Source organism: Cebus imitator, unplaced genomic scaffold (assembly GCF_001604975.1).
Source record: "Cebus imitator isolate Cc_AM_T3 unplaced genomic scaffold, Cebus_imitator-1.0 Scaffold112, whole genome shotgun sequence".
Classification (NCBI taxonomy): Eukaryota; Metazoa; Chordata; class Mammalia; order Primates; family Cebidae; genus Cebus; species Cebus imitator.
Window position 1 is genome coordinate 5096373 of NW_016107427.1, and position 27056 is coordinate 5123428.

The 27056-nt window shown below is 45.1% G+C and overlaps 2 protein-coding genes across 3 annotated transcripts in view; both read right to left on the reverse strand.

Moving 5' to 3' along the window:
- Positions 1–8: 8 nt before the first annotated feature.
- Positions 9–562, reverse strand: LOC108311240 (histone H3.3A-like). Its single transcript, XM_017538620.1, has one exon. It carries the CDS (start codon positions 448–450, stop codon positions 40–42), a length of 411 nt encoding a protein of 136 aa, XP_017394109.1. The 5' UTR covers positions 451–562; the 3' UTR covers positions 9–39.
- Positions 563–6726: 6164 nt separating this feature from the next.
- MX2 (MX dynamin like GTPase 2) overlaps positions 6727–27056 on the reverse strand; it is a 45281-nt gene continuing 24951 nt past the window's right edge. For both annotated transcript variants that reach the window (XM_017538614.2, XM_037742068.1), the window contains 9 exons: positions 25377–25515; positions 20445–20643; positions 18620–18698; positions 15685–15807; positions 15368–15509; positions 13251–13409; positions 12014–12090; positions 8408–8662; positions 6727–7399 (listed from right to left, as the gene is read on the reverse strand). In XM_017538614.2, coding sequence (XP_017394103.1) covers positions 7157–7399; positions 8408–8662; positions 12014–12090; positions 13251–13409; positions 15368–15509; positions 15685–15807; positions 18620–18698; positions 20445–20643; positions 25377–25515 — 1416 coding nt within the window. In that variant the 3' untranslated portion in view covers positions 6727–7156. The remainder of the gene's footprint in view (positions 7400–8407; positions 8663–12013; positions 12091–13250; positions 13410–15367; positions 15510–15684; positions 15808–18619; positions 18699–20444; positions 20644–25376; positions 25516–27056) is intronic.

The following is a 27056-nucleotide window of genomic DNA, read 5'->3' on the forward strand; positions in this document are numbered from 1 at the left end:
TTTTTTTGAGAATGAAATGTTTCCCATCATAGTGGATTCTTAAGCACGCTCTCCACGTATGCGGCGTGCTAGCTGGATGTCTTTTGGCATAATTGTTACACATTTGGCGTGGATAGCACAAAGGTTGGTGTCTTCAAAAAGGCCAACCAGATAGGCCTCACTTGCCTCCTGCAAAGCACCGATAGCCGCGCTCTGGAAGCGCAGATCTGTTTTAAAGTCCTGAGCAATTTCTCGCACCAGACGCTGGAAGGGAAGTTTGCGAATCAGAAGTTCAGTGGACTTCTGATAACGACTAATTTCACGGAGTGCCACAGTACCAGGCCTGTAACGATGAGGTTTCTTCACCCCTCCAGTAGAGGGCGCACTCTTGCGAGCGGCTTTTGTAGCCAGTTGCTTCCTGGGTGCTTTACCACCGGTAGATTTGCGGGCAGTCTGCTTTGTACCAGCCATGGTATAGAGACCTCCTTACTTACCCCCCTTCTCCTTCGGCTGGAGCTCGGCGAGCGAGAGGCGGCGCTGGCGTTGGAGAGCGACAGCGGCGCGGCGGCGGCTGCGAACACAATTCCCAAGCACTTTCTACTGTACTCAATATCTAGTCTTTTATCCCTCACCCCACCCTCACCCTTCCCCCTGAGTCCCCACGGTCCATTGTATCATTCTTATGGCTTTACATCCTCATAGCTTAGTTCCCACTTATGAGTGAGAACATACAATGTTTGTTTTTTTTTTATTTCTGAGTTACTCACTTAGACTAATGGTCTCCAGCTCCATCCAAGTTGCTGTGAATGCCATTATTTCAGTTTTTATGGCTGAGTAGTATTCCATGGTATATATATACCACAGTTGCTTTATTCACTTGTTGACTGGTGGGCATTTGGGGGAACTGTGCTGCTACAAACATGTGTACAAGTGTCTTTTTCATATAATGATTTATTTTCCGCTGGCTAAAACCTACTAGTGGGATTGTTGGATCAAATGGTATATCTACTTTTAGTTATTTAAGGAATCGCTACTGTTTTCCATTGGTTGTACTAGTTTACATTCCTTCCAGCAGTGTAAAAGTTTTCCCTTTAACCACATTAATGCCAAAATCTATTGGCTTTTGATTTTTTTATTATGGCCATTCTTACAGGAATAAGGTGGTATCCCATTGCAGTTTTGATTTGCATTTTCCTAATAATTAGTGATGTTGAGTATTTTTTTTTTTAATGTTGGATGGTCATTTGCATATCTTTGGAGAATTGTCTATTCATGTCCTTAGCCCACTTTGTGATGGCAGTATTTGTTTTCTTCTAGCTGATTTGTTTGAGTTCCTTGTGGATTCTGGATATTAGTCCTTTGTTGGCTGCATAGTTTGTGAAAATTGTCTCCCACTCTGTGGGTTGTTTACTCTGCTGATTATTTCTTTTGCTGTGTAGAAACTTGTCAGCTTAATTAAGTCTCATCTATTTGTCTTTGTTTTTGTTGCATTTGCTTTTGGGTTCTTGGTCATGAAGTCTTTGCCTAAGCCAATGTCCAGAAGGAGTTTTCCAATGTTACCTTCTAGAATGTTTATGGTTTTAGGTCATAGATTTAAGTCTTTGATCCATTTTGAGTTGATGTTTGTATAAGGCAAGAGATGAGGATCCAGTTTCATTCTTCTACATGTAGCTTGCAATTATCCCAGCACCATGTGTTGAATAGGGTGTCCTTTCCTCACTTTATGTTTTTGTTTGCTTTGTCAAAGATCAGTTGGCTGTAAGTATTTGGCTTTATTTCTGGGTTCTCTATTCTGTTCCATTGGTCTATGTGCCTATTTTTATACCAGTGCTATGCTGTTTCGGGGACTATAGCCTTGTAGTATAGTTTGAAGTTGGGTAATATGATGTGTCCAGATTTATTGTTTTTGCTTAGTCTTGCTTTGGCTATGTGGGCTCTTTTTTGGTTCCATATGAATGTTAGGATTGTTTTTTCCAGTTAGGTGAAGAGTGATGGTGGTATTTTCATGGGAATTGCATTAAATTTGTAGATTTCTTTTGACAGTGTGATCATGCTCACAATATTGATTCTGTCCATCCATGGGCATGGGATACGTTTCTATTTGTTTGTGACATCTATGATTTCTTTCAGCAGGATTTTGTAGTTTTCCTTGTAGAAGTCTTTCACCTCCTTGGTTAGGTATATTCTTAAGTTTTTGTTTGCTTGTTTGTTTTTTGCAGCTATTGTGAAAGGGGTTGAGTTCTTGATTTGAGTCTCAGCTCTCAGCTTGGTCGCTGTTGGTGTACAGAAGTGCTACTGATTTATGTACATTGATTTTGTATCCTGAAACTTTACTGAATTCATTTATCAGATCTAAGAGTTTTCTGGATGAATATTTAAGGTTTTCTAGGTATACAATCATATCACTGGTAAACAGACAATTTGACTTACTCTTTCCTGATTTAGATGCCCTTTATTTCTTTCTCTTGTCTGATTTCTCTGGCTAGGACTGCCAGTATGATGTTGACTAGAAGTAGTGAAAGTGGGCATCCTTATCTTGCTCCATTTTTCCCCATTCAGTATAATGTTGGCTGTGGATTTGCCATGGATGGCTTTCATTACCTTAAGGTATGTCCTTTCTATGTTGATTTTGCTGAGGGTTTTAATGATAAAGGAATACTGGATTTTGTCAAATGCTTTTTCTTCATCTATTGAGATGTTTGTGTGATTTTTGTTTTTAATTTTATGTGATGTATCACATTTATTGATTTGCGCATGTTAAAACATCCATGCATCCATGGTATAACACCCACTTGACCATGGTGGATTATCTTTTTGATATGCTGTTGGTTTTCGTTAGCTACTATTTTGTTGAGGATATTTACATCTATGTTTATTAAAGATACTGTTCTATAGTTTTTTTTTTGTTGTTGTTATGTCCTTTCCTGGTTTTGGTATTAGGGTGATACTGCTTCATAGAATGATTTAGGGAGATTCCCTCTTTCTCTATCTTTTGGAATAATTTCAATTTTTTAAATTGCCAACATTTCAATCTCACTGTTTGTTATTGGCCTGTTCAGTTTCTATTGCTTCCTGGTTTAATCTAGGAGAGTTGTATATTTCCAGGAATTTATCCATCTCCTCTAAATTTTCTAGTTTGTGTGCATAAGGTGTTCAGAGTATCCTTGAATGATCTTTTGTATTTCTGTGCTATAGGTTGTAATATCTCCTATTTCATTTCTGATTGAGTTTATTTGGATCTTCTCTCTTCTTTTCTTGGTTAATCCTGCTAATGGTCTATCAATATTTATCTTTTCAAAGAACCAGCATTTTGTTTCATTTATCTTTTGTATATTTTTGTTGCAATTTTATTTTGTTCTGCTCTGATCTTTGTTATTTCTTTTCTTCTGCTGGGTTTGGGTTTGTTTATTCTTGTTTCTCTAGTTCCTTAAGGTGTGACTTAGGATTGTCTATTTGTGCTTGTCTATTTTTGATGTAGGCATTTAATGCTATTGACTTTAATCTTAGCACCACTTTTGCTGTATCCCAGAGGTTTTGATAAGTTGTGTCACTATTATTATCATTCAGTTCAAAGAATCTTTTAATTTCCATCTTGATTTCATGCTTGACTCAGCAATTATTCAGGAGCAGATATTTAATTTCCACGTGTTTACATGGTTTTAAGGGTTCCTTTTGGAGTTGATTTTCAATTTTAGTCCACTGTGGTCTGAGAGAGTATGTGATATAACTTCAATTTTCTTAAATTGATTGAAACTTGTTTTGTGACTATCATTTGGTCTACCTTGGAGAATGTTTTATATGCTGATGAATAGAATGTATATTCTGCAGTTGTTGGTTAGAATATTCTGTAAATACCTGTTAAGTCCATTTGTTCTAGGGTATAGTTTAAGTCCATTGTTTCTTTGTTGACTTTCTCTCTTGATGACCTGGCTAGTGCTGTCAGTGGAGTACTGAAATCCCCCACTATTATTGTGTTGCCGTCTATCTCCTTTCTTAGGTCTAGTAGCAATTGTTTTATAATTTTGGGAGCTCCAGTGTTAGGTGCATACATATTTAGGATTATGATGCACCTCGTCCTGTTGGACGAGTCCTTTTATCAGTATATAATGTCCCTCTTTGTCTTTTTTAAAACTGTTGTTGCTTTACAGTCTGTTTTGTCTGATATAAAAATAGCTCCTCCTGATTGCTTTTGGTGTCTGTTTCCATGCAATATCTTTTTTCCACCCCTTTATCTTAAGTTTATGTGAGTCTTTATGAGTTAGGAGTTTCTCTTGAAGTCAGCAGAAACTTCGTTGGTGAATTCTTATCCATTCTGCATTCTGTATCTTTTAAGTGGAGCATTTAGTTGTTGTCTGAATACCTTTTTTTCTCATTGTGTTACTGTTTTATAGGCCATGTGAGATTTATGATTTAAGGAGGTTCTATTTTGGTATATTTCCCTGTTTTGTTTCAAGATTTAGAATTCCTTTTAGCAGTTCTTGTAGTGCTGGCTTGTTAGTGGTGAATTCTCTCAGCATTTGTCTGTCTGAAAGAGACTATTTCTCCTTCATTTGTGAAGCTGTTTTGCTGGATACAAAATTCTTGGCTGATAATTATTTTGTTTAAGGAGGCTAAAGATAGGAGCCTATATTCCCTTCTAATTTATATTATTTCTGCTGAGAAATCTGCTGTTAATCTGATAGGTTTTCCTTTATAGGTTACCTGATGCTTTTGCCCAATAGCTCTTAAGATTCTTTCCATTGTCCTAACTTTAGATAACCTGATAACTATGTGCCCAGGTGATGATCTTTTTGCATTAAATTTCCCAGGTGTTCTTGGAGCTTCTTGTATTTGGATGTCTAGATCTCTAGCAATGTCAGGTAATTTTTTCTCAATTATTTTCAAAAATAGGTTTTTCAAACTTTCATATTTTTCTTCTTATTCAGGAACACCAATTGTTCTTAAGTTTGGTTGTTTAATATAATCCCAAACTTCTTTGAGGCTTTGTTCATTACAATTTTTTTCCCTTTGTCTTTGTCAGATTGGGTTAATTTGAAAGCCTTGTCTTTGAGGTCTGAAGTTCTTCTGCTTGTTTCATTCAGTTGTTGAAACTTTCCAGTGTATTTTCCATTTCTCTAAGTGTGTCTTTAATTTCCAGAAGTTGTGATTGTGTTTTACTTATGCTATCTAATTATCTAGAGATTTTTTCATTCATATCCTGTATTATTTTATGAATGTCTTTTAATTGGTATTTAGCTTTCTTATGTCTCCTTGAGTAGCTTAATAATCAACCTTCTAAATTTTCAATGCCAGCCTTTCCATGATCATTTGGTTTGCTTCAGGCCAGACCTGCTGCCTTTTGAATTGGAGATAAATTTTTCCAAGTTTTTGGTCATTGCCCAAGTTTTGTGTTTAGAGTGCACACACCTATTTTCTTCCTTGCCGTTATGGACCAGATTATGGCTCCCTCCTCTGCGCCCCCGTCAAATTCATATGTTGGGGCCTTAACTTCCAATGTGACTGCATTTAGAGATAGGGTCTTTAAAGAGGTGATCAAGGTTAAATGAGTCCTAAGGGTGGGGCCCTGATTCAAGGGGACTGGTGTCCTTTAAAGAGAAAAGAGAGAGGCCAAGCGTAGGCCTGGTGAGAAGACGGCTGTCTGCAAGCTAAGGAGAGAAACTTCTGGAGAAACCAAACCTAGCAACACCACCTTGATCTCAGACTTCCAGCCTCTGGAGATGGGAGGACACGAAATTCTGTAGCTTAGGCCACCCAGCATGTGATATTTGTTACAGCAGCTATAGCAGACGAATACACTAGCATTTGAACACAAATCAAAGAGACCTCTGCAAGAGCCCTCTTGGAGATGCTGGTCAAGCTGTGATTTTTGACTTGAACTTTCTTTTCCAACATCTTTTACAGCAAATGAAGAAAGAAATTCATGTAATCTTTCTTGACTGTACACCTGAACAAAGCTGAATGGTTTTCAATCACTCGGTTCCATCTCAAACTTGGGTTTTAAAACAAATAAGCAATGATATTTATTCTATTGTCTTTTTATTAAGGAATCTATAGGTTCATAGTTTGGAAAAAATGGAAAAGAAGAAGAAAGTGAAATTACCTATAATTATGATCACTAGTATGAAGTTCTGTGTGTGTGTGTGTACGCGTGTGTGTGCACACGCGCTTGTATGTGGAGACAGAGTCTTGCTCTCTGTCACCCTGTCTGTAGTGCAGTGGTGCAGTCATGTCTCACTACAGCCTCAAACTCTTGGGTTCAAGGGTTCCTCCTGCTTCAGCCACCTAAGTAGCTGAGACTACAGGTGTGCAACACCATGTCTGGCTACTTACAAATTGTTTTAGAGACAGGGTCTCGTTATGTTACTAGGCTGGTCTTGAACTCCTGGCCTCAAGCCGTCCTTCTGCTTCAGTCTCCGGAGTCACTGGGATTGCAGGTATGAGTCACTGAACCTGGCTACATTTTGTTTTTTTTTTTTGAGATGGAGTCTCGCTCTGCCACCAGGCTGGACTGCAGTGGCGCAGTCTCAGCTCACTGCAACCTCTGCCTTTTGGATTGAAGTGATTCTCCTGCCTCAGCCTCCTGAGTAGCTGGGACTACAGGTACGTGCCACCATGCTCAGCTAATTTTTTGTATTTTTAGTAGAGATGGGGTTTCACCATGTTGGCCATGACAGTCTCAATCTCATGACCTCAAGAGATTAATTAAGAGCAATAGCCTCACGGATCTCCATCACTCCACAGCACTCATTCCTTTAGTGAGATGTCATTTATTAAGCAGTTCCAATGCTGCATGTGCTGTGCAAGACCCTGGACATACAAAAGAAGTATTCGACCCAGACCTTCCCACTCTGGGGTCTCATAATCTTGTATGGGGGAGGGAATACAAATACAAATTAGCAAAGAATGGTAGCAGTATCTTAGGATACTGTAACTGTGTGCTACAAGTCCCAAGGACTGGAGAAACACCTTTTCATGAAGGTCAGGGAAGGGCTGAGTGTGGAGACAGCTGAGCCCGTGTGGACCTCTGATATATGCTCTGGTGCTGGGGGAGTCCAGTAAAGTTGGACACAGACAGCAGCAGAAGAGTCTGGCCCCAAAGCAGAGGCAGCATCCTGCACCGTCTCCCCTTACAATGAATGAGTACGCACAGGAAGACAACCACAGGCTTCACCACGCTTCAGTGGATCCCTTCACTGGAGAATTTACAGAGCATGTACCGCGCCTGAGTGAGCCGGTAAATTCTCTCCTTAAGGATTCTTCTCCTGGTGGCGGTCTCACTCTGCTCTTGAAGCAACCAGGAATAGCGATCTTTTTCCTGCAGTATCTGCATCATGGCTTTCTGCAGCCAGTCACAGTTTTCTCGGAGCACAAAGTACTGAATTATGAATGGGATCTGGTTGGCGAGACGTTTGCTGGTATCCTGGAAGAGGGAGTAAGAAGGGTTTGCTGGAGTGGTCTCAGTCCAAGGTCCGTGGTTGCAGAGGGAAGGCAGGCATGGCGTTCTTGGGTATACATATGGTTGCCTTGCTAATTCCTGGTGGTCCCGCCCACTTCCACTCCAGTGGTCAGCAACAAACCCCATGAAGGCTGTATCTGCAATAACCCCTCTGTACTTCTAGGTATCCCTTCTAGCACTGAGAACCCCCTGGTAGGCTAGCAAGCCCATACCACCTCTGGGCATCCCCACAGCTCCTCCCTGCTGGAGAGACCCCCAGGCCCAGGACTCCCTTGGCTCCCTTCTGGGGTGCATGAGGGCCGTTTCGAATCCTCCCCTCATTCCATCTTCATCGGCACAGCCAGTGTGCCTGGCAGCCAGAAGCCCACGGCTGGAAAACCACTCTCTATTCTGATTGAGAAAGGGCTTCGGGAGATAGGTGTCTTTGCAGTTTAAAAGCTATTTTTCCTTCCTGGGCACCGTGACACTTGCATATTGGATGGAGGGCCAGAAACCAAAAAGTTCATTGGGTCACAAAATCTAGGGAAAGGAAATTTCATTCCTATCTTGTGGGGCTGGTGAGTGTAACATGTTAGGGCCTTCTGAACACCAAGGAAAGCTGACTTATAGCCATTATCATTGATGTTTGCTGTATTTTGCTGTATTCTGATCATAGCAATTTTGTAATGCATGTACTCCATGTGAAATATAAAGAATTTTGGGATCAGAATTAATTTTGAGTACATGCTCTGCCACTTTAAAAATTGGCTGTGGGCAAATTAATTAAAAGTACCTTCACAGGGTTCATGTAAAATGATAAATGAGAAGATATAGGAGTAGTTTATCATTGTACAAAACGGCTTAATACACTGTAGTGGGCCCTCCCTCCATCCCCTCCACCCCTCAGCAAAAGCCTCTCTAGGTTAGAATAGCCCCTGCTCAGCTCTGCAAATGCCAGAAGCACTGCTCCTGCCTCCTTCCCCAGGAACTCACCAAGAAGTAGGCGTTCAGGTGGATACCTATTTCGGTAAGGGAGGAAACTGAAGACCCATCACTGGAAAAATGAGACTCCCCCTTCATCTTCTGTAAAGGCTTCCCCATTGGGCTAAAAATCTCTTCCCGGACCTTCTTCAGAACACCACTGTAAATCTGATCTTGACAAAACACCATCTGCTCCATTCTGAACTGAAGTTGGACCATGCTTTCTGCCTTTTCTGCGTGTTTCATTTTTATGTCTTCAATCTTGCTCTGGTTAGATAAGAAGGACAAACACATTACTTCTTTTTCCTCTTTCCTGTTGGCTTACACAAATTCAGAAGTACTATTATGCTGAATTCAGAATTAAAACTCATCCAAGGTCAAAGAAGTGCTGAGACTCGAAACGGTAACTTTTAGAAAGTTGTTCCTTGCCCTTTCCGTCCTTATGAGCCCAGTCTCCTCGCTCCCCCTGCAACACGCCTCCTCTTTTGCCCTTTCTTTCTCTCTGCGCATCCCTAGTCCCTCCCACACCACCAGCTTTCTGCTCCCTCAGCAGGATCAGGCTTAGTCCATACTGCGGGGACAGTGTCAGTCATTCCTGGAGCTCTGCTTCTGCTGGAATGGTTCCAGTGCTGACGAACACTGGATAATAGTGTGATATTTGTGTTTCCCAGGAATCACCCATACAGTCAAGGAAGAAAGAGATTGGCCTGGTGCAGTGGCTCATGCCTGTAATCTCAGCACTTGGAAGGCTGAGCATGTGGATTACTTGAGGTCAGGAGTTCGAGATTAGCCTGACCAACATGGTGAAACCCCATCTCTACTAAAAAATACAGAAATTAGGCCAGGCGTGGTGTTGTACACCTGTAATCCCAGCTACTTGGGAGGCTGAGGCAGGAGAATGGCTTGAACCTGGGAGGTGGAGGTTGCAGTGAGCCAAGATCACGCCATTGTGCTCCAGCCTGGGCAACAAGAGCAAAACTCTATATGAAAACGGCTGGACATGGTGGGTCATGCCTGTAATCCCAACACTTTGGGAGGCTGAGGCAGTGGATCACCTGAAGTCATGAGTTGGAGACCAGCCTGGCCAAAATGGTGAAACACCATCTCTACTAAAAATACAAAAATTGGCCAGGTGTAGTGACAGGCGCTTGTAATCCCAGCTACTTGGGAGGCTGAGGCAGGAAAATTGCTTGAACCCGGGAGATGGAGGTTGCAGTGAGCCAAGATGGAACCACTGCATTCCAGCCTGGGTGACAGGGCGAGACTCCATTTCAAAAAAAAGAAAAAAAGGAAAGAAAGAGGTGATATAGCAGAGAAGAGTCACTGCCACTGACTGAACGTTTGTGTCCCCCACCCCCCAATTTACATGTTGAAACCAAAGCAGGAAGGTAATGGTATTGGGGGGCGGGAGGCAATCAGTCAGGAAGGGAAGCCTCAGGAATGGGACCGAGGCCCTTATAAAGGGACCCCAGAGCTCTCTTTCCACCATGTGAGAGTACACAAGAAGGTGGTGGCTGTCCACAACCTGAAAGACAGCCGTCACCGCAACCCGACCAGGCCCACACACGGATCTCCCAGCCTCCAGAACCACGAGAAACAAATTTTTATTGTCAGTAAGGCACGCCCAATCTGTGGGACTCTGTGATAGACGCTTGAACTAAAACTGTCATGTCTTGGCTTTGAGTTTCTTTTTTCTTTTTTCTTTTCTTGAGACGGAGTCTCACTCTGCTGCCCAGGCTGGAGTGCAGTGGCACGATCTTGGCTCACTGCAACCTCTGCCTCCCGGGTTCAAGTGATTTCTGGCTAATTTTTTATCTTTAGTAGATACAGGGTTTCACCATGTTGGCCAGGCTTGTCTCAAACTCTGCCCGCCTTGGCCTCCCAAAGTGCTAGGATTATAGGTGTGAGCCCCCGTGCCCAGCCTAGGCTTTCAAGTTTCAATCGGACTTTTTAAAACTGAAAGCAGAAGCGGTGGCTTGAGAGCAAGAGGCTGCGTGTCAGAGGTGAAGCTTCACGGGTGCTGCTTTTTCTCTTTCTTTTTTTGTTTTTTTTTGAGTGTGTCTGGCAACTGTGAAAAAAAATAGAATCTTGGGACCCGAAACTTACTATGCCAAAGGGAAAGTGAAGCTTGGGGACTGGGTCACACAATAACTGCATTCCTTTTGTTCCCAAACAGGCAGCTGTGATTTCACATGAGCACTTTAATCCCATGTAAAATGTAGATTTACTGAACGTGAGATGAAAGCATGATTGACTTTCCCTCCACACCTTTCTTTCTGCATATAAATGTAGATTCACTGAGTGCTGGTCAGAGCCTCACGAGAGTGTGACCTCTGCCTCATTGCTTACTCTCCTTCCTTTTTATTTCCCCACCTGCTCGCTCTTTCCCCTTTAAATACTGAAGTTCCCCTACACCCTCTTTAGGAAAGGCACAGGTCTCAGATTGCACTGGGACTTGCGTTTCTTTTTCCCAGGTACGTCCTTGGCCTGGGCGAAAAAAACATCCGATGGAGGCGGATCTGCCTCAGTCACTTTTTGGTTCACACAACCATAGACAGTGGAACCTCTGGGAGCAGAAGTGGCCTGTGCCTCCCTCCTCAAGATTTGTGACACAGAGGGCAACAAGACCCTCAGGCTCTGACGTGGCTGAGGGGACTGTGCAGGCCATGGCGTTGGGCAGCCCCGCAGGTGCCGGCCTGGAGCCAGGAACTGCTGCAAGGCTATGCGTATCCAAGGGCAGCACGAAAGACGCGAAGGCCCTTGGTGGACGCCAGAGTTCCTGTGGCCTAGAGCAGTCGGGCTGGCAGCAGAGCGCTTCCTGTGTCCCAACGGGGCTGGGCAGGAGCTCAGGGACCAAGGTGTCCAAGGCCTGGGAAGGACAATGAACATCTTGGTAGTTGGGGACCAGGCAGGTCACCCACCCCGTAAGCAGGCACCCGGGACCCAGATACAGCCCCTGAGAAAGTGGGCGAGAGTCAGAACTGAGATTTAATTTTCACCAACAGGCAAAAAGGGTGACAGAAGATATTAATTTACATTACGGAAAAATGATGGAAACTGTCTTTCTTGCTTGCCTGCACTGTGGAATGAGATTTCAATCCAACAGCCCAGGCCTGGGCAGAAGAGAAATGTTATCTAGAGCCCAAGTGTCACATCCTGTCACTTGGCTTTGCTGAGGGGTAACTCAGGGTGAAGTAGAAAGAGTTAAGTAGAAACCCATAGAGCTATGGCAACATCTTTGAATCAAACGTACACATTTGGGAGCAGAAATAGTAGACACTGCTGTGCTTTGTGCTTGAAAAAGATTCAGCCTACCAGCCAGTCCTCAGTGCAGCGCCACGTCCTGCGTGAGGTCATGCAGAACGGATGGCAGGGCACGGGCCTCCTTTCATTTCTCCTGGGGAGTGAAGCCTACTCCTGAGCAGAGGCCAAGCAGGCAGGTGCTCCCAGAGTCGCCAGCCCCACCAGACCCCCAAACCCCGCCAGTCCCCACAGCCCCCCAGCCCTGCCATTGCATCCTTGGCCTCATGGTTCTAAACCACAGTGAATATTCAACGTCTCTCAAAGGGGGAATGGCCAGTGGTCCAGGTGACTAGCAAGTGAACTCTGGGCGCTTACCTGAGCTGTTTGGTTAAGGTTGAAGAATTCGCTAAAATGCTTTTTGGCCATGTTAATGAAAGCTTGCTGGACAATTTCTGATCAAAAAAAAAAAGTAGAAGAAGAAGAAGAAGAAAACATCAGTAAAATGCAAGCAGAAATAAAACTGGTTAAAGACACAGGGAGGATAACTGATGATACACTGACCCATTCGAGGAGACTGAGTTCCCTAGACCTGCAGACCAAGTCAGGAGAGGGCGGGACATCATTCCAGGGACAAAGACAATCCAGCCCCCATGCAGCCTGGGCAGGTCCTGTCCAGTTCCCATGGCTGCATGGAGCCTGTGTTCTCACCATGTTAGCATCTGACTATTCCTTACATCAGGGGCCCCCAACCTCTGGGCTAGACCAGTACCGGTCCGTGGCCTGCTAGGAATCGGGACAAGCAGCAGGAGGTATGCAGTGAGCTAGGGAGCATTGCTGCCAGCTCCCTTCCTGTCAGATCTGCGGTGGCATCAGTCTCATTGGAGCACAAACCCTACTGTGAACTGCGCACGCGAGGGATCTGGGCTGCGCACTCCTTATGAGAATCTCATGCCTGACCATCTGTCCCTGTCTCCATTACCCTCAGGTGGGACTGTTGAGTTGCAGGAAAACAAGCTGAGGGCTCCCACTGATTCTACATGACGGTGAGTTGTATGATTGTATTTATATTACAATGTCATAATAGAAATAAAGTGCACAATGCATGTCATGCAATGGATCATCCCCAAACCATTCCTCTTACCCTTCACCGGTCTGTGGAAAAATTGTCTTTCATGAAACCAGCTTCTGGTGCCAAAAAGGCTGGGGACCGCTGCCTTACACAGCTGTGTCAGGAGCTGTGTCTGATACAGATGAAGCGCATGTGCACCCTCGGCCTTTCCCCCAAAGACGAGAGGAACCACCCTTGCCAGCTCCTCTATGTGTTTGAAGGACAGCGACAGAAAGCACCTCTGGCACTCCGTGTGCTTTCCCATCTCCTGGAAACCTCAGTACAAGTTCTCACGCAGAAGGTCAGGCTCTGCAGCTCTGACCAGCTCCCAGGCCTTGCCCGTGCTGCTGGCTCGCAGACCACTCTGAGTAGCAATCTAGCACACCACTGAGAGGGTCTGCAGGCTGTGTTTGGTAACTCCATTCCAGTCTCTCCCTGCAAGGCATTGGGGTCTATGGAAGGTACGAGAGTGATGGTTTGGGAGTCCTGCAGGGAAGTCCTCACCCACGGATTTCTGGAGCATGTTCAGGGCGGGCTCCACCAGCTGCTGGATGTACTGGTGCACGATGGTCTCAAACGTCCTGTAGTTGACAAATCCCAGAAGCTCCCTGCCTCGATACTGCTTTTCATATTTTTCAACTTCTTCATGAATAATACTTTTAACTGCAACATCAAACAGACCACCATGGTAAATTCTAATAATTCTACAGACATTGTAAAGCTGGCGACAGTTTTTGGAAGGCTTGCTCCCCACTGTACGCAGAGTCAGTGTTGCAAAGTGGAGTTTTGTTCACAATGAGAAAAATATTCATGGTCTAATAATAGGAGTTTGAGAAATATTGACTTTTGGGAAACAAAAATCTTATTCTATGAAAATAAAATTTAAATCATAAATAAAATGTGTTTCAGTTGAAAGTTATGACCCCAAGAGAGATGTTACTGTTTCTAACTGGTAGGAAAAATCTGCTCAGAGGCCAGGCATGGTGGCTCATGCCTATAATACCATCTCTTTGGGATGTGGAGGTGGGAGAATCACTTGGGGCCAGGAGTTCAAGACCAGCCTGGCCAACATGTTGAAACACCATCTTTACTAAAAATACAAAAATTAGCTGGGCATGGTGGTGCACAAGTGTAATCCCAGCTACTCAGGAGGCTAAGCCAGGAGAATTGCTTGAACATGGGAGGCTGAGATTGCAGTGAGCCGAGATCATACCATTGCACTACAGCCTGGGCAACAAGAGCGAAACTCTAAATAAATAAAGTGTTTGGCAGCTCCCCCGTTGCTCTCTCTCCTGCTGCCTTGTGATGAACGTGCTTGCTTTTCCTTTGCTTTCTGCTAAGATTGTAAGTTTTCTGAGGCCTCCCCAGCCATGTGGAACTGTGAGTCCATTTAGCCTCCTTTCTTTATAAATTACCCAGTCTCAGGTAGTTTTTTTATAGCAGTATGAAAATGGACACACACACACACACACGGCCTACTGGCACCTGGGCTGGAGCACATGGGAATTAGAACTTAGCCAGATGAAGCCAGGAGGCTCTTATCAAACCAGGAATCTCTCTGGTCTTGAATTAGGGGCAAAGAGAGGGGCAATTGGGATGAGTGGAATTGTTTGGGTGACTTGGGCACATTTAAGCAGTTAAGAACTGCTACTTCATCTAGTCTTTACTTACTGCTACAACTAGATCATCACACCCTAGACCTTCCCGAGGGGGAGATGGTAAATAATTTCAAGTGAATTCCCCTCTCCCATGGTCCCCTGGCACCCATGCCAAGCTCTGATTCAATATTACCAAAATGAGCAAGCATCCACGTCACTTTTTCTACCAGGCTGATGTTTAGCTGCTGCTAATGAAGGCTGCATGTCTACTGTGTCCGCAGCAGGCACCATGGCCAGCCAGCAGGCGTGCACTCAACTCAGCAGTGGCTGGAGAACTCGCACGTCGGGCTGGCCCCCAGGGTCATCTGGACACCTGCTTTGGGCACAGGCTTCCTCAAGGCACTCAGGATAGTGGTCCTGAGGTACCCTGAGCTGCTCTGCGAATTCCTTAGGTGGATACTGTGTCATTTAGCTTCAAAACTGAGAAGCAAGGCCAGGCACAGTGGTTCACAACTATAATCCCAGCACCTTGAGAGACTGAGGCAGATGGATTGCTTGATCCCAGGAGTTCAAGACCAACCTGAACAATGGTGGTAAAAACCTGTCTTTACAAAACAGTAAAAAAATTAGCTGGGTGTGGTGGTGCACAGCTGTGGTCCCAACTACTCAGGAGGCTGAGGTGGGAGGATTACTTGAACCCAGGAGGTTGAGGCTACAGTGAGCCATGATTGCACCACTACACTCCAGTCTTGACAACAGAGGGAGACCCTGCCTCAACAAAGTAAAACAAAACGCAGAAGCAAGAGGACCTCAGAGGCAGTTGAACTGCCCTTTGTTGACTTGGTGAGGTCGATGCCCCATATTTCCAGGTTTTGGTCATTGAGAGGCAGTTGCTAATTACCAAGGGTCCTGTGGTCTTGGATGGGTATGTTCACCTCTTGGCACACTGGTCACGTGCTGGAAGTGGCCTCTGGTCTGGGTAAACACCACCCTGTTTTGCGGGAAGCCCTGCCCATAACTCACCTTTTTGGGTATTGGCTGCAAGTATGCATACCCAGTTTTTAAACTCCTCTCTGATTTTGTTGAATAAACGGGTCTCATTCTCGCTTACAACTTCTTCTCCTTCTACTAACTTTTCAATGTCCTGATTAAACATCTTGATTTTCTGAAAATGATACAAAGTCAATAGTCGGTGCTGAAATCATCTGAAAGTACTGGGACCGGCACTGCAAGGAGATGTCCACCCGCTCACCTCATCTCATGGGTGATGAAGGGGAAGGACAGCTGCGGGGCCACCAGGGAAGCACGAAGTGCCACATGGAGTCCTGCTTAAATCTCACCTCAATCAGAAAGAACATCTTGTCAGCCTCCTGGGTGGGGATGTCGGCCCCACAGCACCGCAGCTCCTCCGTCGCCTTCTGGTGGCTTTCCTTTATTTGCTCTTCCAACAACGGGAGTGATTTCTGAACAAAACAAAGCAAACAATCAAACTGCGGCTTAATTAGATTGCCCAGCAGATTTTTTCGGTATATGGAAAGGAGGCTTTTAAAGCATTCAGGAGGATCTGTAATTGCTAATTTGCGAGTTTCAGTGAGATAGAAACTGACTGAGGAGCCCTAAGAGAGTTTTGCATGCAACAGGCACGTCCCGCAGCCTGGACGGCCAGACTTGGAATTTTGCATTCTGTTGTGCAGTTGGAGTGGTGAGAAATTGGGTGGTGGAGTTTTCACTTTTATTTTTTGGTGGTGGTTTGATTTGGCGTGGTGCCTTGTTATTTCGAGAACAAGAACACTTGAATATAATGTGCAATGGCTTTGGTAAAATGGGTTTTTGGTGACAATTTGAGTGTTATAAATTGGAAAACCCTGTGTCTTGTGGTTCATACCACAGCCCACACCTCATTGAACCCCCACACTGTGGAACGCTGTCTCTTTCTTGCCAGAGAGGAAACTAAGACTCAGAGAATCCGATTACTTGCCATCTTTGCAGACCCAGTGAGCAGCAGTGTCGAACCACACCCTGCCCACCAACTCCCCAGTCCTGCTCGTAAACGCTGAGGTGAAGACATGTCGGGGAGCAGTGGCCCCAGCTCCTGCCCTGGTGGATGAGGATGCTGCAGCCCCTGGGCAGGGGGAGCTCCCTGGGACTCGGAGGTGGTTTGTGAGTCAGCATGTCAAGGCAAGACAGGTTCATGCCAGGCCATTGTTAAGGTCTCCTAGGTTCTTTTTTGGGAGACAGTTTGTACCTGTAGGTAAAATGTATTAACTTCTGGTATTTCAAATTATCATTGTAATAATTAAGTTGATTTTTTTAAAAATTATAGATTTTAACGGCTGGGCGCGGTGGCTCACGCCTGTAATCCCAGTACTTTGGGAGGCCGAGGTGGGTGGATCACAAGGTCAAGAGATCGAGACCATCCTGGTCAACATGGTGAAACCCCGTCTCTACTAAAAATACAAAAAATCAGCTGGGCATGGTGGCACATGCCTGTAATCCCAGCTACTCAGGAGGCTGAGGCAGGAGAATTGCCTGAACCCAGGAGGTGGAGGTTGCAGTGAGCCGAGATCGCGCCATTGCACTCCAGCCTGGGTAACAAGAGCGAAACTCCGTCTCAAAAAAAAAATAAATAAAAAATAAAATAAATAAATAAAAATAAAAAAATCATAGATTTTAAATTAAAGCATTTGTGTTGCAAAAGTTATAAAAATGCAACATTTTTATTTTTTGCAAAAAAAAATACGATTTTTTTTTTCAATTAGACAGTGATACACGTTTCAAACCCTCTTCTTCAAACTTAGTGAATCCCACTGGAATCAGTGATCCTCAAAGTATGTTCCCAGGAACACCTGGGAACTTAAACATGCAAATCCATGGGTCTTACCTGAGACCTTCTAAGTCAGAAACTCTGGGGCTGGAGTCAGGAATCTAAATTTTTTTTTTTTTTTTTTTTTTTCAGATTGAGTCTTGCTTTGTCACCCAGGCTGGAATGCAGTGGTACAATGTTAGCTCACAACAACCTCCACTTTCCAGGTTCAAGCAATTGTCCTGCCTCAGCCTCCTGAGTAGGTGAGATTGCAGGTGCATGCCACCATGCCTAGCTAATTTTTGTATTTTTAGTAAAGACGGTTTCACCATGGTAGCCAGGCTAGTCTCAAACTCCTGACCTCAGGTGATCTGCCTGCTTCAGCCTCCCAAAATGCTGGGATTACAAATGTGAGCCACAGTGCCCAGTGGAATCTAAATTGTAACAAACTTTCCAGGTAATTCTTGTGTGCCTTAAAGTTGGAGAACCACTGGCTCCTTCCAACCAAATATTCTTTGAGTATGTGCTTCCTGGCTCAAGTAAGTCATGGCTTTTGTCTGATACACAATTTAGCATGAGCCAAGTCCTAGGATCTAGAGTCATCTTTGCTCTAAGGGTAAACTGAAATCTTCCCATGTTGCTTAGCCTCATTAGTGAAGGTTTAGGCAAGTGCTAAAACTATTCGATTTCTCAATTAACCAAAGTTTTTCTATAATTGATGATGTCATGAGGCCCTTGTCTGTAGTTGTCTGCTTTAGAGAATCTGTGAAAATTGATTTATTTCTTAGAAACTGATTATTTCTTACAAGTTTGAGGCTAGAAGAAAACTTTTTTTTTTGAGACGGAGTTTTATTCTTGTTGCCCAAGCTGGAGTGCAATGGCATGATCTTGGCTCAATGCAACCTCCACCTCCCTGGGTTCAAGCAAGCCTCCTAACTTAGCCTCCTGAGTAGCTGCGATTACAGGTATACACCGCCAAGCCCAGCTTATTTTTAGTAGAGATGGGGATTTTCCATGTTGGTCAGGCTGGTTTCAAACTCTCGACCTCAGGTGACCCGCTCACCTTGGCCTCCCAAAGTGCTGGGATTACAGGCGTGAGCCACTGTGCCTGGCAAGAAAGTTTTTTTTATACCAGGAAGTGTTAACAACATATAGGAAAAAAGAAAACTTGCTCCCTCAGTGGTCCCTCCTTTTGACATTGCTGAACAGGTATCGTAGTTTGTTTCCTTCTCTTTTTCTTCCCCCCCATTGACCAATTCAACCCTTCATTTTAACACTATGGACCTGTTGCTTCCCCAGAACTTCCCACAGAAATTCTTCCTGTGAGTCTGTGATGGTGAGTGAGACAGTTTTCAGAGGGTGCTTGTTTGTTTGTTTGGACAGATCCGTGGGGCATCTTGGCCAACTCCAGACCAAGAGAGTGACTTGGGCATGCTGTATTTACTGCTTGCCACCCCACCCACATGGCTCACTTGGATGTGCAGAATGAGTTCAGTGGTAAGTCTTTCTGCCAGTCGGGGAACCGTGGCCGACCCTTCCTCCAGGAGAACTCTGAAACGAGACAGACCACTCATGCATTCAGGAAGCACCTGTGTGACCATCTTTCTGGTACCGGACTTCGTACGTGATAGGTGAGTGCAGCTCCCTGGGGCAACACGTGCCATCAGAAAGCCAGGTGGTACGTGAGAAAGACACCTGCCACCAGCCTGTACCCAGGCAAGCATGAGCCAGGAAGTTTCCTTGCCTTCTCCCTTTCTATTATCCCCACAAACTCATGCGTTAGGTCATCTTAGCTATAGGAAAACAAGCCCAGCCTCACGGAGACTAAGTGACTTGCCCAGATTAGTGTTTTATTATGCGGCGCTTACTAAGTGCCAGGCACCAAACGAAGGGCTTTATAAATATTAACATATTTAGTCATTTAACCACTTTACAGCAAGAAAGGCTGAGGTGCAGAAAGGTGAAGCAGCTGGCTGCATTTGCTTGCTGCAGCCACACGGCAGGCAGCGTGGCTGCAGCGTGCTTGCCAATAGCAGGAATTCAGGAGGAAGCACACAGGATTATTCCCCAGCACTGCCAGCGCCTCTCACTGCAAGGGCTGGCTCCCAGCAAGTGGGCATGCAAGGATTTCAGATTTCCCAAAGACCTTGAGAAGCGGTTTGCAAAGGGAGAAGACCCTGGACTGGCAACATCAGCCTCAACCAGAAGGAACCTGTTAGAAGCATGAAGTCTCGGGCCCCTCCCCAGACCTCAGGGCAGGGCAAAGCTAGCGCAATTTGAAGGCACTCTCCAGAGAGTCTGCTGCTCACTCAGCATGGAGAACCATGGGCCTAATTGTTTTGAAATCTTCCTCCAGCTCAGGGAGGAGAGTTTTCTCCTCCTGACCTCCAGTGCTATTGAAACCAGTATGCTCCATCCACTCAGAGCAGGAGCAGAGAGGAAGAAGGAAGGAACCGGGTGATGGTTACTGAGTCTGGCTGTTGGCGCTCAAGACCTTTGTGTAAGTCATGTTATTTTAATCCTAACCACAATCTTGCGAGGCAGTAGTAGGATGCCCTGGAGAAGATGGGAAAGCCAAAATGCAGAGAAGGGGGCCCATACTGCAGATCACATAGTTGGCAAGCAGCAGACCTGCTCTGCTTAACTGCACTGTTTTCCCGTGAGCTCTCCTTCGAGCAGGAGTGACCTCTGTGCTCCCAGATCCTTCAGGAATAGCAAGTTTCTGAATGAAGGGGAAAAGTCCTCCATTCAGTGGGAAAAATCCCAGCGTCCTACAAACTAGAGTCTCCATAGGACAATTTCTATTTAACACAACCAGTTAGTGTGTAGGCTCTAAACACGTGGACAGTTCTACAGAGCAGGTTTTCCTGTGTGCCATTTACAAAGGTAAACACGGGTTTCTGGAGGTTAGGAGCTCTGTTTTCAGTCCTGTTCCCATTCATTATTTGTTTGACCCCATTATGCTTATCTATGAAAATGGGGAAAGCTTCACCTGCCTTACGTATCTCTTAATATAAGGGCTCAAATCAGAAAGCAAGTGGAAAGATTTTGGGACACCAAAGTGTTCCATGCTTTATGTCATGACACATTCCAGTCTTGAATCAGCATCACCATGAGAATCTAAGACACGATAATTTGTCTAAATAAGTCAAGAAATTTAACACAACAATTAGGTGAGCATAGGTTCTGCTACCTTGTGTAATTTGTATATACAGTTTGGTCATCGTCTTGGCCAACTCTGGCAGGTGGGCTGGCTTCCATGGAGTCTAATTCTAGGGCTTTTCAGAAGAGTCTCACCTGAAATACGGATGTGTTTGAAAGAATGCCATTTCTCTCTTGGTTGCCTCTGCCAGGCTCAGGTTATTGGTGATCTCCTGCTGGCCCCGGCACTTCACGATCATGTAGCCCTTCTTGAGGGGGTATGTGAGGTTCCGAACTACATTCATGACACCTTTTTCGGTGCCCTTGTCCATTAGATCTGGTTTGGTCAGGATCCCTGTGAGATGGTTAGAGAAGGGAAATGGAAAGGTCAGTGATCCCCTCAAATAGGTTTCACTCCCACCACACTCTGGGCTCCTATTTTGGCCAACAAAGTCTCCTGTGGCCTTGATCCTCCGGTGCCTCATTCCACCCTCATTCCCTCATCGCCCCTCTTCTTTGCATTTCTATTGGCTCACCTCCTCACCCTCTCACCTAGTTCATTCAGTCTCCTGGACAGTTGACTTAACAAATGTTTCCTGGGTGCCTACTGGGTGCCCAGCACCAGGGCAGCAGGCATGGTTGGAGTGAACTGCTCCATGTGCCATGTTTCCAACAACGCCTCGTTCTCTACTGAAGGGAGCCCCTCTCTAGTGTTTCCTACATAGACTCACTCCCACCCCAGCTTGTGGCGCCTCCTCTGATCTCCTCCTCCCCACGTTCCTCTCCCCCTCCTCTGCCCCCACTCCTTCCTGCTTGCATTGGATTGAAAACTTCGAATTTCGAGTGCTTTTTTTGGTTTGTGTTGCTTGAGTGTCAAATTGCCGCTGCATTTCTTGTTTGTGTGTGTTGGAAAGGTGAATGTCACCTTCTGCTATTTTTTTTTTTTTTCTGAGATAGAGTCTTGCCTGTCGCCCAGGCTGCAGTGAGTCACTGCAACCTCCACCTCTCTGGTTCAAGTGATTCTCCTGCCTAAGCCTCCTGAGTAGCTGGGACTACGGGTGCACACCACCACACCCAGCTAATTTTTGTATTTTTAGCAGAGATAGGGTTTCACCATGTTGGCCAGGGTGATCTTAAACTCCTGACCTCATGATCCACCCGCTTTGGCCTCCCAAAGTGCTGGAATTACAGGCATGAGCCACCGTGCCCAGTTTATCTTCTGCTATTTTGTCTTTCATTTTAATTTATGGGTAAGTCTGGCTCTCTGATCTACTATTCCTGAACCTCTCTCTCCAGATAAATGAGTCTAATAATATACAAGAAATAAAGAAGAAGAATGGATAGTTCTAAGAGTCATGCAGAGAGTTAACATACAGTGATGTGCCGGCAAATGACTGTGGGCAGAGATGGGTGATGCAGCCTCAGATTGGTTAGACAGGGAGCGCCTCTCTCAGAAGGCAACATTTGGGCTGAGATCTGAATGGAGGGAGGAGTCAGCCTAGTGGGAATGGAGAAGGAGCACTCCCGATCCTGCTTGAGAGGGAGTAGCGAGAGCAGAACCAAACTGGAGGGCTGTGAGCAAGGCAGAGAGCGATGGGAATGAGATCAGAGAGGCAGGTGGGGCCAGGTCACCCGGGACTCTGCTTTCTAGATAAAGGAGTCGGGGGTTCATATGCACGTGAGCTGGCAGCAGGAGAGAATGTAAACAAGGGAGGGGCATGATTCAATTGACATGTTTGAAGGCCAGTGGAGAGGGCACTGCCGTGGGCAAGGTGAGTGCTAGAACAGCAGGAGCATGTTTGAGCTGTCCAGGCAGGAGACCATGTGGCTTGGCCTAGGTAGTGACATTGGGGATGGAGAGGAGTGGATGGATTTGGCTCCCGTCTTGGAGGCAGGGTCACCAGGACTTCAGATACATTAGACTTGGAGGCAGGGGAGGGAGGCCTCAAGTGGGACTGTTGGGTTTGGCTTTAGAACTGGGTGGGCATATGGGTTCTGTGAATGAAGTGGGGAAGCCTTGGGGAGGAGGAGAATTGGAATGGAGTACGAAACCAAGAATTCTGTTTTGGTCATGTTTAACTGGAGACATTGGCCAGACAGCCAAATGGAGTTGTCCAGTGTAGCAAGGTGAGGGTTACAGGTACAGAGTTGGGAGTCACTGGCATGCAGATGGGATCCCAAACCATAGCCAGATAAGATCACTAAATGTGATGATGTGTTCATAGAAGGAGAGCCCAGAACCATACTTAGAGGCCTGAGAACTGAAGAGGCAAGAAGACGAGGAGTCTAAGAATGTGACCTCCAGTTGGCCAGTGACAGAGGTGACCCAAGAAAGAAAGAGAGAGAGAGAGAAGGAAGGGGGGAGGTTCAGGAAGGAGGGAGTGGGCAAGTGGGGTGACTGCTGCTAAGAAAGGAAAGATGAGGACGGAGACGTGGCCATGCGCTCCTCAGTGCAGAGGGTGTGGGTGACCTCGACAGGAGCAGTCTCTGTCTCGAGTGGGGCTAGGAGCTCAGCTGGAGCCGAGTGAATAGGCCATGTGCATTTAGCGATGGCTGGTGGGAAACCAGCTTAGTGACAGCATGAAAATAGTGATCCACTGTTCTTTTTGACACTTGATATTCTCTAAACCACTATTATATTATCATCAAATTTGCTCTATTATCATCCTTTGAAAGTATTGTGTAGATAGTCATTCAATTTCCTTTTTTTTTTTTTTTTTTTTTTTTTTTTTAGAGAGACTGAGTTTTTTTTTTTTGCTCAGGCTGCAGGGCAGTGGCTCAGTCTCGGCTCATGGCAACCTCCGTCTCTCGGGTTCAAGCAATTCTCGAGCCTCCGCTTCCTGAGTAGCTGGGACTACAGGCACCTGCCACCACACACGGCTAATTTTTTGTATTTTTAGTAGAGACGAGGTTTCATCACATTGGCCAGGCTAATCTCAAACTCTTGACCTCAGGTGATACGTCCACCTTAGCCTCCCAAAGTGCTGGGATTACAGTGTAGTGGTGTGGGAGCCACCACACCCAGCCTCAATTTCCTTTTTAAAAGAATTGTAAAATACACATAACTCAAGTCTGCAAGGGAATAATTCAACTCATAAAAATAGGATGTTCCCCCTATTGTCTTCAGTTACTTTGTTTTTTTAAAAAAATATTTCTTTTAAAAATGGTAATAAAGTACACATAATGCATATTTTCCTATTTTAGCCAGCTTAGAGTTCAGTGGCATTAAGGACATTTACACTGTTGTGTGACCATCATCACCATCCATCTCCAGAATGTTTTCATCTTCCCAAACTAAAGCTCTTCACTCATTAAACAACCACCCACTTCCCCTCCCTCCAGGCTTTGGCAGCTACCATTCTATTTTCTGTCAGCATGTGCTGACTACTCTAGGGACCTCAAATAAGGTAGAATCACCCAGTGTTTGTCCTTTTCTTACTGGAATTTCACTTAGCATAATGTCCTCGAAGTTCCAAAGGATGTTGTGGTGTGTTTCAGAATTTCCCTCCTTTTTAAAGTTAAATAATATTCTGTTTTATGTATATGCTATGTTTTATCCATCCATCTATCCATCCATCCAGCCATCCATCCATCCAGCCATCCATCCATCCATCGATCCATCCATCCATCCATCCATCCATCCATCCATCCATCCATCGATCCATCCATCCATCCATCCATCCATCCATCCAGCCATCCATCGATCCATCCATCCATCCATCCATCCATCCAGCCATCCAGCCATCCATCGATCCATCCATCCATCGATCCATCCATCCAGCCATCCATCCATCCATCCATCCATCCATCCATCCATTTATCTGTGAACACTTGGGTTACTCCCTGCTTTGGGCTATTGTGAATAATGCTGCTATGAACATGGGTCTGTTTCTCTTTTAAGCCCAGCACACTTTTCTCTATTTCTATACTTGACCTAGAATGCACAGAAAATTTGCATTTCTGTGGGATGAAGCTAGAGGCCGTTATCCTTTAGCAAACTAACCCAGGAAAAGAAAACCAAATGCCACATGTTCTCACTTAAAGTAAGAGCTAAATGATAAGAACTCATGAACACATAGAGGGCAACAACAGACAGACGCTAGGGCCTATCAGAGGGTGGAGGAGGGAGAGGATCAGGAAAAATAACCAATGGGTTCTAGGCTTCATACCTGGCTCATGAAATGGTCTGTGCAACAAACCCCCATGACACGTTTACCTATGTAAAAAATCTGTACCTCCTGCACATGTACCCCTGAACCTAAAACAAAAGTTAACAATAAAATAAAATATCCCAAGTTAAAAAAAAAGAAGAAGAAGATGTGCATTTATTTTCTATTGCTTTGGGCTATACTAAGAGCAGATCATGCATATCCTATGACTATAGTGATTGACTGAATTTATAATGATAACAGCTGGCCGGGCGCGGTGGCTCACACCTGTAATCCCAGCAGTTTGGGAGGCCAAGGTGTGTGGATCACCTGAGGTCAGGAGTTTGAGACCAGCCTGGTCAACATGGTGAAACCCCATCTCTACTAAAAATACAAAAATTAGCCAGGCGTGGTAGCAGGTGCCTGTAGTCCCAGCTACTTGGGAGGCTGAGGCAGAAGAATTGCTTGAACCCGGGAGGCAGAGGTTACAGTGAGCCTAGATCATGCCACTGCACTCTAGTCTGGGGGACAGAGCAAAACTCTATCTCAAAAAAAGAGAAATAATAGCAAATATTTATTGATAACTGTTGATTATCTGAGTTTGTGACAATGAGAGGACCAGAAAACTATTAATAAGAAGTACTCAATTTCCTTGGAGATGTTAATACTCAAACAGATTTTTTTTTTTTTTTTTTTTTTTTTTTTTTTTTTTTTTTTTTTTTTTTTTTTTTTTTTTTTCATGCTCAGATCCATCTACTAGGTAGATGATATTACCTACTTCAGCCCTCAGTAAGCCAATCCTAAGGAACAAACAGAACAGCACTTGTGTTCAGCACAGATGCAGGGCATCTCTAATATGATACGTTCTAGGACCTTCCAAAGCCATGGGCGTCCCTCCCTCCCTTTCCTATCCCCTGGAAGCTTGGTTCTTTCTTCTTACCTATGGTCCTGTCCCCCTCGGGGTCCACCTCGTGGGCCATGCTCAGCGCCTCCGTAGTGGCAATGTCCACATTACAGGGAACCACCACCAAGTTGATCGTCTGCTGCCTCTGAATGTACTTCTTGATGAGAGCCTTGATCTGATGCCAAAGAATCACACAAAGAGAGAGCACATGTCTCACTTCTGGTCAGCCAACAACACGGCCCGGCAGATAGGCATGATGGCGCAAAGGCAACCTTGTCCCAGAGCAGGACTCTGGGCTTTGCGGGGCCGAGTCCTGTCCTCGGAATGCCTGCCCCTGTGTCCCTGCCCTGCTTTCTGGTGATCTCCCACTTATCCTCCAAAGCCCACGGCTGCCATGTCTTCTTTCCTGAAGACCTCTGGGTCCTGCAACCAGGGGCAACCCCTGTCCCCTCTCTACATCTCGTCCAAGACACCTTGGAGATCCTGCCTTCTATTAGAGTGACTTGTGTGTATGGTGTATCTGACTCAGAAGCCCAGAGATGCCTTTGTGGCCATCAGTGACATCTTATCTGTCCCAGTGTCCCCATACAGAGTCCAGCGTGGAGCCCCAGGCAGCAGGTGCTCAGTGAGCAATGCCTCCTCCCCACACAGTTCCCCAGAGGTAGGGCACTCAGACGTTTCCTACGGAGAATATCTTCACGTGTTTATTCCTAATATTAGTGACTTTTTACCTGCACTTTGTTCTTGCAAGGGGTCTAGTTCAATCAGATTACAGTAATCTAATAACATTTCTTAGAATGTACAGGCACAAAGGAGATGTAGGCAACATATGCCTTAAAATGCCGACTTTTCATATGATTTTCCCTCCAACAATATAGTCAGACAAGGAAAAAGCTGACACCTTGGGACATAGGTCCTTATATTTTGGCAAAATTTACAAACTGTGCTCAGAAAATACTCCATATAATTATTTTAAAAGTTGTACACAGAAGACAAAAAAACGCACAGCCAAAAATGAGCCATTCTGTGTCACATTAGCCCGAACTAACAACACGGAAGAAATTCAACAGTGGAGTCAAATAAAATTGTCAAGCGCAGACAGGCCCAATGAAACCTTGGCCATGAGAACATTTAACTGGCTAAATTTATAAGCAATCTTAATATATTTATTGATTTATTGAGACAGGGTCTTGCTCTGTTGCCCAGGCTGGAGTGCAGTGCTGCAATCACAGCTCACCCCAGTCTTAAACTCCTGGATTCAAGTGTTTTTCCTGCTTCAGCCTCCTGAGTAGCTGAGACTATAGGCATGCACCACTATGCCTGGCTAATTTTTTAATTTTTAATTTTTGTAGAGACAGGGTCTTGCTATGTCGCCCAGGTTGGTCTTGAACTCCTGGCCTCAAGCAATCTGCCCACCTTGGCCTTCTGAAGTGCTGGGATTACAGGCGTGAGTCACGGCACCTGGTCTTAAGCAAACTTTCTAAACAAGTTTTAATGCTAATCGTCCTTAAATTGAAAACTCTTGTTGCGTGAGGCTCTCCTGCTGATGTCTGCAGGTGAGCAGACAGGGTTCTCCAGCTCTCCTTCCAGCGCTGTTGACAATTCAGAAGGTTGACTCTGCCATGGGAGCCATCCTAGGCATTATAAGCTGTCCAGCAGCCTCTGTGGCCTTTACCCACTGGATGCCTGTAGCATCCAAATCACTAGCAAGCCCTA

Coding starts and splice junctions, on each gene's coding strand:
- LOC108311240 (XM_017538620.1), bottom strand. CDS start 450: ATGGCTGGTACAAAGCAGACTGCCCGCAAATCTACCGGTGGTAAAGCA.